Source organism: Tasmannia lanceolata, unplaced genomic scaffold, assembly GCF_043159265.1.
Source record: "Tasmannia lanceolata isolate RefF3 unplaced genomic scaffold, GAP_Taslan_0.1 ptg000020l, whole genome shotgun sequence".
In the NCBI taxonomy this organism is placed as follows: Eukaryota; Viridiplantae; Streptophyta; class Magnoliopsida; order Canellales; family Winteraceae; genus Tasmannia; species Tasmannia lanceolata.
Genome location: NW_027518697.1, coordinates 25,008,718 through 25,018,181, shown reverse-complemented (window position 1 = coordinate 25,018,181; position 9,464 = coordinate 25,008,718). Strand labels below are relative to the sequence as shown.

Sequence of the window (9,464 nt, the reverse complement as noted above, 5' to 3'; positions counted from 1 at the left end):
GATGATTAGATCCGAAAAATTGAAAAATACCCTGATTAGTGAATTTAGTGTGTTAAATCCATGTGAGAACCCCCTCTATCATTGATTTATATGTTTTAGGTCATTAATATCTTGATCTGACTTTACGGATCATCAATCGGGACAAAATAAGCTAGGGTCACTTCATAGCCCGGACCCTGATTCCATTCCGAGACCCGATTTCCGTAAATCGTTAGATCAATGACAGATCTTGACCTGGGTCTCACCATCCAAAACCACCTAACCTCTCCTCTCATCCTAACCATCCAAACCTCACCTAACCTCACCTAACCTCTCCTCTCATCCTAACCACCCAAACCTCACCTAACCTCACCTAACCTCACCTAACCTTACCTAACCTCACCTAACCTTACCTAACCTCACCTAACCTCACCTAACCTCCTATCCCATTCTCCTATAAATACCCTCTCATCCCACCATCCAAGGGAGAAGAAGAAAAAGAATCCCTCTCTTAGAAAATTCATCCCTCTCCCTCATCTCTTCAAGGGTTCGGCCATCCTTGTCGGATCGGGTGATACGTTGGGTGATATATATCAAAAGCAGTCATTATCAAGCAAGGAATCATCTTCAAGGAATTAACATCAAAGAAAAATCAAACACAAAGTGGGTTTTCAAAGAGGTAGGCATTTATTTCAATTCTATGTAGGGTCTGTTTTCATGCATATCTTTTACTTTAAAAGAAAAACCATGTTAGGAAGCATCTGGGATCAATCTTTACTCATTCTTCTTGATGGTAGACTTTGAAGTTATACATGTTTCCCTCTTCTCTTAACCCATCTTATCTTCATTTTTATTTTTCCCTAATGGTTCACACCCTGGTTCCCCCTGGTTAGCCTCTGGTTAGACCCTGGTTGCACCCAGGTTCGTTGCTGGTTGCACCCAGGTTCGATACTGGTTCGCACCCTGGTTCCCTGCTGGTTCGCACTCTGGTTAGACCCTGGTTGCACCCAGGTTCGTTGCTGGTTGCACCCAGGTTCGATACTGGTTCACACCCTGGTTCCCTGCTGGTTCGCACTCTGGTTAGACCCTGGTTGCACCCAGGTTCGCTGCTGGTTGCACCCAGGTTCCCTGCTGGTTGCACCATGGTTCCCCTGCTGGTTCGCACCCTGGTTCCCTGCTGGTTCGCACTCTGGTTAGACCCTGGTTGCACCCAGGTTCGCTGCGGGTTGCACCCAGGTTCCCTGCTGGTTGCACCCTGGTTTCCCTGCTGGTTGCACCCTGGTTCCCCTGCTGGTTCGCACCCTGGTTCCCTGCTGGTTCACACTCTGGTTAGACCCTGGTTGCACCCAGGTTCGCTGCTGGTTGCACCCAGGTTCCCTGCTGGTTGCACCCTGGTTCCCCTGCTGGTTCGCACCCTGGTTCCCTGCTGGTTCGCACCCTGGTGCACCCTGGTCCGCACCCTGGTTTGTACCCTGCTTCCTCCTAGTTAGACCATGGCTAGTCTCGGGTTTGCTCCTAACTTAGACCCGACTCACTTGACCCTAACCATTAACCCAATCCAACCTAACCATTAACCACACCTAAACCCATACCCATAAGCCTTAAACCCTATAACCATAGCCACACATCATACACCACATGCCTTTCATTCATCCACCCAACAGTACCCTCATACACCCCTACAATAGACCCGGCCAACCCAGTTAACCCGGCCATCGGGCCCATTCGGCCCAATTAATTCATTCCCCTTAAGAGCCACTTTGCCCTATTGGTTCCTAAGATACTCCAACCACCCAAACCTCAAGCCGCACCCCAATCCACGCTCAACCAGTTCCAATCCAGTCTAAGCCAAGTCAACCCGCACTTGACCTTGACCATTAACCCAATCCAATCCAACTCAACCATTAACCCCACCTAACCTGACCCTAGCACAACTCAACCGAGTCACATCAACCCAAGCCATACCTTTGTCCACTCACTGAGGCACACCATTTATCCATAAATCTGGTTACATTAAATCTAACCCAGCCAGGCCACCTGCAGCTTAAGTCAAATCGCCCCAATACAATCCATCCAAGTGGGATCCCAACCCAGCTCAACTGAGTCAACTCTAGCCAACCTCCCTAGTCGAGTTGACCCAACTCTCTAGTCGAGTATGCTCAACCTCTTTAACCGATTGGACTCTCCCCTTAGTTGACTCAATCTAATTCCTTAATCAACCCATCCCAATGCAACCGAGTCGCATTCGACCAAGTTGCGGCCTTCCATGTCACAACCGAGTCATTCCCCTATTCTACTAATGCCCTTTTACACCTAATAGAACTTCCTCCCTTTTGCCTAACCAAGTCATATCCCAACACAATCTGAGTCGCATGTCTGAATCCATTTGACCGAATCTCATAAGCCCGCCCATTTTGAATTCCCAAAATTCAAACCCTTGATGATTCCTATATGCTCAATTCTTTGATGCAAATTCCCAATTCCAAAATCCCATTGCTAAATCAATGTTTCTGAATCTCAAGTCCAATGCTCAAATACAAACCCGATTCCTGATCCAAATACCAATCCTGTTTTCCAAAATCCAAGCAACCTCCCCAGCGGAACTACGTGTGGCTTGATCCCCATCGCGGGGGGTACGTAGGCAATTTGGCACTCCCAAGTTCAGTCGCACCTTTCTCTATCTTTCTCATTCCCTCACACTATTTCATCATCTCTTCCATTTTTTTTTTCACTAACCTCGAGAATTTAAATCGATTTGTCTTGTGTCTTTCGGAACCGTTGGATCACGGTTTCCGTCGTAAGGACCCTTAGAGCCCAATTTAGGAACACCGGTGTCGTGTCGTATCCTAAGTTTTAGAGAGTCCTAGAGTTAGGAGTCCAGCCTCATCACGGACGCTTGCTATGTATAGCAACCGTGCCATAGGTCTAGTTACACTAGTCACCCAATCTTTCCCTAGGACAAGCCTAGTAAACTAGGATGTAAGGCAAACCTGCATTAGTCTAAGGGACCATTTGCATTTAGATGAGAATCATATAGCATCTTAGATGAAATCCTAAGATAATAAAATCCTCAACTTGAATTAAATAACTTCTCCTAAAACTGTTGAAACAGTCAATCCCGTCTAGGTCGGTGTCTTAGTTGAGTTAGGCATATGTAACTTAGCTTAGGTGCACCGAACTACGTCGACTCTGATCCCAGTGAGGCTTGGGTACGTAGGCAGCTTGGATGTCTGACGGCATACCACCCGCGAGTCGGCACCACAACAAATTGTGGTGTTTTGGATATTAATTTTCTTGTAAATGCTTAATCAAATCATTTAGGGCTTTCCATGAAATTAGAATTCTAGGAGAACTTTCACTTAGAATGAATCCAGACAAATTAATAAATCAAGATACACATCTAGGATTCACATTGAAATTAGATCATAGGATGCATGTCACTTAGTTCGCACATTAACATAGAGTTGAATGAGCCATTTAAAATAAATTTAAAAAGTTAGCTTTTGGAATCGAAGGCCGATTATCGGGCAGGAATGGTGCATGTGGCGGATAACTCCCCATACCTTCCATTCTCGTAACCAGGTAGCGAGTCTAGATTTCTGGTTAATTACGGGTCCTAGATCCCACATCTAGGTGGCGACTCTGTCAGTCTCTTTTATGTGGAATTCGGATTGCCTTAGTGATCCCAAGTTCACATAAAAGACGAATCTAAATCAACACTAAGAAGCACACGCCAATCGCGTGGGTACTAGAGACCAAGAGAGTGCACGGCGGCTCGCGCCCCACCCCTCTCGCGGGATCGTGTCCCACAGTCTGGCGACTCTGCTGGGGATCACCTAACTTCATTAAATTTCAAAAGATAATTCATTTGAATTTAATTTAACTGGCTCATAAAAACTCTATACTTGATAGATTACTTTGTCTTGTTTTATTTTCTCATCACATTTTACTTGAACTTAATCTAACAAAACCTGAAGGCATCGTAGATTGCGCAAACATATTGCATACACTTACATCACTTGCATCTAAACCCTTGCATCTCACGTGCACACACATCCTATTTTAGGAACCCGGAGTGTTATCTAGCATGGTTGACTGGGATTTCATCACCTGGTGCCTCTGTGCTAGAGAAGCATTCCACCCTTAGCCTAGTACCTTTATGGTACGTAAACGGATCTCTTGTTCACGTACTGATACGCCGGACACTGGTACAGTATATCGAACAGGGATTCGCGCTAAGGGAACTCTTGGCCTTACCCCTAGATTAACCCACACATGCATGTAGTATACGAACACATGTGTATCACGTGTGTGAGCCTAGTTTAGGATATCCTACCTATTTGTGTCTAGATTAGGCCGTAGACCATCTTCCAATGGCTACGATCGGTCCTAGGTACACGAACAAAGTCATGAGTCGAGATCCTCTCTCCACTCCGCTTGATTAGGATTAGGGTTGATGCCTTCAGGTCACACTGTTAAAATGTGCGAGATTAAAAAAAAAAATTTCCTTTAGGGGTTAGGATATAAATCCTATCATTTCCAAAGATCTCATAGGATTAGTCATTCTTGATCTATCCGTTGAAAGCAATCTTATGCTATCTCATCTAATCTTTCGATCGTATGCCTTTCATTCTTCTATCGTATGATTCGATCATGTATTCATACTTTCCTTGTACTGGCAGGAACTTATCCCAATCTCGTGTTCATGTAATCCTGATCATTCTTATATCCCTTCTCTTGGCTTACGGGCACTATGTCTACTCGTACAATTCTTGATTGGATCCGTGGTACATTAAGAGAATCCCATATCTACGCCATAAGTGAACAAGAGAAAAATCTCTTCGGCTACGTGGCAACCATCAAGCTCGATTGGGGATTACTCTATGCCGCATCAGAGTGTTGGGATCCCGATCATCATGTCTTCCATTTTGGCAACCAAGAAATGTGTCCCACCTTTGAAGAATGGTGTGCCTTATTGGAATATCCTGTGGATGGCCCTCTAGTGAAGCCATCCTGTGTTCCAGATTATCGTCCTTTGTTCCTTTGCTTGATGGATAATCCAGATGAATCCATGAACTCTTTCATGAAAGGCCAAAAAGTGTCCATGCAGCGACTGATTGACATTTACCCTCCTGTTGGATACATTGGTGCTGTTGATATTCAAAAAGCTCGACGGCGCGCTTTGAGATTCTGCTCCTTTGCTAGGTTCCTCACTGTCCAGCCTTCTCGCTTTGCGTCAGCTGTTCTTCTGGACCTCGTTGATCAAATGGATCGTGGCGCCAATCCAATTCCTACTATGCTTGCAGAAACTTTCAATGGATTGGATGATATGGCTCACCTTCGTGCCAGTTCAGGTCCAAGCTCTTATATTCGCTCTTTCGTTGGGTCTTTCTCAGGATGTCCTGCATTACTTCAAGTGTGGTTATGCCACAAGCTAAAAATTGCAGCTCCTGTCCATTTTGATCATACGTTATACACCTTCAGTGAATGGCGTCATGATGTTTCTTTCGATCATAAAAGCGATTGGGTTGAATGGTTAAATTCTCGCCAAGAAGATCAGATTTATTGGCAAATTCCCGGAATCCAAGAAGCTGTCTTCAACACCGGAGAAGCTAACTACGTTCGCCTTCTTGGTCTCAAAAAGACTTCCTTTTATGTTCCTGCCAGGATTCAGCGTCAGTATGGAAGGGAGCAATCCATTGTGCCTCCCCTTCATCATTTCTATCCGCCTGAGGGTCTCAAGCCCAAGATTGTCAAAGCTGTTTCATCTGCTTGGGATGCAAGAATCATCAAACCTTTAAAGGAGTCAGTTGAGGAAGATTGTCGTCCGAAGAAGAAGTCTAAAAAGAATGCTTAGTTCCATGTTTATCTTTGAAAGATTGAACCATGTACTCAAATGATTGATCAATAAAGTCCATCCTTCTCTTTCATTATCTTTGTCTATGTGTGCATCATCGTCTATTCTTCTCTCTGATTTTAAAATATGTCTTTCGAATATTACAGGGCAATAAACATCATAGCTAACCCTAATACTCCTTGGGTTCGGGTCTCTTCGAGGTTAGAGAGGAAATCTGTTTCTCCGCCACCTTCTCTAAGAACCCCAGCATCTCCTTCTTTCCCGTCCTCATCCTCACCAATGGCAGACAACCAAGATGGTCTTCCACCCGCTGCTATTACCGATACTCTTACCTTGATTCTCCAACAGCTTCAAGAACTCAAAGAAGAAAACCGAGTTATCAAGGCTCAGCTTTCTGAAAAGTTGGGACCGTCGTTGTCCAAGGATAAAGGGCCTATGCGCCAAGCAGCTACTCCAGTAGCACCTGCCCAAACAGTGTTCATCAATATCCCTGATAAAGTCGAAGAAGACTTAGAAAAAGAGCAGTACAGCGAGAATCACAGTAGGCCTTCTCAGTCCATGGTTGATAAGTCTGTTATGGAGAAATTAGAGACTCTTACCAGGAAAGTTCAAGACATTCAGTTTCAAGACCAGGGTGGTTTCAATCCTAGTGATCTTACTTTATTTCCCGAAATTCGCCTTCCTGCCAATTTTCAAATGCCCGATTTCGACAAATATGATGGTGTGGGTTGTCCAATCACACATTTGCAAATGTTCACCATCATGTGTCAGCCTCAAGGCTTATCTTCTGAGCAAATGGCTCAATTGTTCCCAGTTTCCCTAACCAAGGTTGCGAGGAGATGGTTCATGGTCTTGGACAAGACTCGTTACAGGACATGGAAGGATATCGGCGAGCAGTTCATCAGGCAATTCAAATATGATGATGGGACAGAAATCACCAGAAAGGATTTAGAGAGAACAAAGCAAGACTTGAGGGAATCCTTTTTGATTTTTGTGAAAAGATGGAGGAGAATAGCAGCTCAGATGATGGAGCGCCCGTCTGAGGAAGAACAAGTCCAGATAATCATGAAAAATATTTCCCCCCAGCTCCAGTATCACATGTCTTTGCAATACTATCCAGACTTCAAACACTTCATCGTGGCTGGCACCCAGATAGAGGAGGCTATGGCTCAAGGTGTATTCAACCGTAGCAACCCAAACCCCAGAGATTTCAAAAAGTCCCCTCCAGCCCAAGTCAATAGTATTTCCCGTTCCAATGCTCAATCCTCTAGGTCCCAAGAACCTTTAGTAATGGACTATGCTCAAACCGCAACCGCACCTCGGCAACAAACCCGGGTAGAATTTACCCCTCTTCCCATTCCATCTTCAGAGGTGCTTAAGCAGTGTCTTGCTTCAGGTCGCATAACCTTACCTGCCATCCGGCCTCCCCCCAATCCTCTACCTGCAAGTTGGCGAGCTGACCTACACTGTGAGTACCACAGAGGTCCTGGTCATCTTACTGACAACTGCATTGCCTTGAAATTTAGAATCCAGAAACTCATTGATGAGAAAGTCATTGCATTCCAGCCAAGACCCAATGTCACCCAAAACCCATTACCTGGTCATGCAAATCCTCCTGCTGCCGTTAATGCCATAACCATAGGAGATCCTGAGTTTGATCCTCTTACCCTCATATGTGCCTTAGAACCCATCTCTGAACCCCAAATCATATTCTGTGATGAATCACACCTAAGAGAGTCTGTACCTCCCTTGGTAATCACCTATGAGCCACAAGTCCCTCAAATTATCACTTATGATGAGCCTGAATTGGATGAAGTCAGACATGTGACAAGGGGCGGAAGAATTTTCAAACCTGTTGAATTGAGAGTCGAAAATCCAGGGGCATTGGCTCGAGGAGAGGAGCCGCAATATGTGAAAGATCCAGATGATGAAGTTGTGCAGCAGTTAAAGAAAACTCAGGCTGTTATATCTGTATGGGGATTATTGATAGCATCAAAGAAACACAGAGAGGCTGTGTTAAAAGAATTGAATACAACACAGGTATCCTCAGAGATATCTCCGGAGCAACTGGCTGAAGTTGTTGCTCTAACCCAGGCCACCAGGGCCATTAGTTTCTCAGATCAAGAGCTGCCTCCTCAAGGTCGGAATCATGCTAGAGCTCTTCATGTCACTATTGTTTGTGGAGGCAAGAAAGTACCATCTGTGTTGGTAGATAACGGATCCGCGTTGAATGTGTGTCCATTAAGAACTGCCATTACCTTGGGTTTCGGTCCCACTGATTTTGCCGAATCAACCCTTGGTATCCTCGCATATGACAATACCCGAAGAAATGTGGTCGGAGTCCTCACCACCAAGATCGTTATGGGCGGTCAAGAATTTGAGGTTGAGTTTCAAGTTATTGATATCAAAGCCTCGTTCAATATGCTTCTAGGACGTCCCTGGTTGCATAAGGAAGGTGCTGTCGCTTCAACCCTTCACCAAAAATTGAAGTTCATTAAAGATGGGAAGTTGTTCACTGTCAGAGGTGATGAAGAGCCAGAAATAGGGCAAATAACAGGAGAAACTTTGATCCTTCCAGTTGCAAAAGCAGATGACTACAACTTGAATGGTTTCGCATTCGAGGTTGCTGTTATCTCTTACAAGGATGCCTCTCGGGAGGAGTTGTGTTTGCCGTTCGCCATCAGTTCTGTGGTGGCCAAGATGATGAGAAAAATGAACTACTTCCCTGGTATGAATTTGGGCCGTGATCCAAGCAAGGCATCTCACTGGCGCCCAATCAAAGCAAACCATGGAATTTTCGGTCTTGGATATGTACCTACTGAAGAGGAGGAGGAAGCCATGGAAAAATTGTTGAAATTGAAGGAAGAAATCCGCCGCACCGGAAGGGTACTCCTATTAGGCTCCATATCCCTTATCAATGAATGGTCATTTTATCAAAGAAGGTGAGACGTTTCCATACTATGGGTTTTCTGAACCATGGTATGACTCAGTGACAGGGATCATGATACCCGGTTTTGAAATATTCAGTGGCCTTGCTCTCCCAGAAACAGAACCGCCGATATATTATGTTGAGAAAACTGTTGAGGACTGGTTAGTCTACCTTGAGCCAGATGTGCTGGAATCTTTGTTTGAAGAAAATGTGCCTGATGTTGATTACTATTCTGAAGAACAAGAAGAGACAGATTGTGAAGATGTGCTAGTGGCAGTTATTCAGAGTAATGATACCTTTACTGAACCTCAGAGTCAGATTGCACCTGCAACAGAAAATCTTTCAAACTGGAGTTCTGATGTTTTTCCATCTTATTTTATTGCTAAGTCAAGTCTAGTCAAGTCGAGTGAATCAGTGTCAGTGCCTAGTCCAGGCGAGTCATTTTCTGAGTTTATTTACTATGTGAATCCTGAACCTGTTCAGGATGAGTCCAATGATAATGATGTAACTTCTTTCAATTCAATGAAATCTGATTCTCAGTATGTCTCTGTGTTTGCTTCTGACTTTAATAATAATGATAACACTCCCTCCTCAGATGAGGAAGGGGGGATCAACGAAACTCCCCTTGAATTGCAGCATATGCTCAAACAAGAGGAGGAGCGCCGAGCCCAGCCTCTTAAAGATGAAATCGAAATTATA

At 44.6% G+C, this 9,464-nt stretch overlaps 1 protein-coding gene across 1 annotated transcript; it reads left to right on the top strand.

The window, feature by feature from the left end:
* Nucleotides 1–270: 270 nt before the first annotated feature.
* On the top strand, nt 271–8,782 carry LOC143853909 (uncharacterized). Its single transcript, XM_077363605.1, has 3 exons — nt 271–658; nt 873–1,442; nt 5,983–8,782. Exon 3 carries the CDS (start codon nt 6,116–6,118, stop codon nt 8,780–8,782), a length of 2,667 nt encoding a protein of 888 aa, XP_077219720.1. The 5' UTR covers nt 271–658; nt 873–1,442; nt 5,983–6,115.
* Nucleotides 8,783–9,464: the final 682 nt, after the last annotated feature.

Bases quoted from the DNA above. Each gene is read 5' to 3' on its own strand.
- LOC143853909 (XM_077363605.1), top strand. From the start codon at position 6,116: ATGGCAGACAACCAAGATGGTCTTCCACCCGCTGCTATTACCGATACT.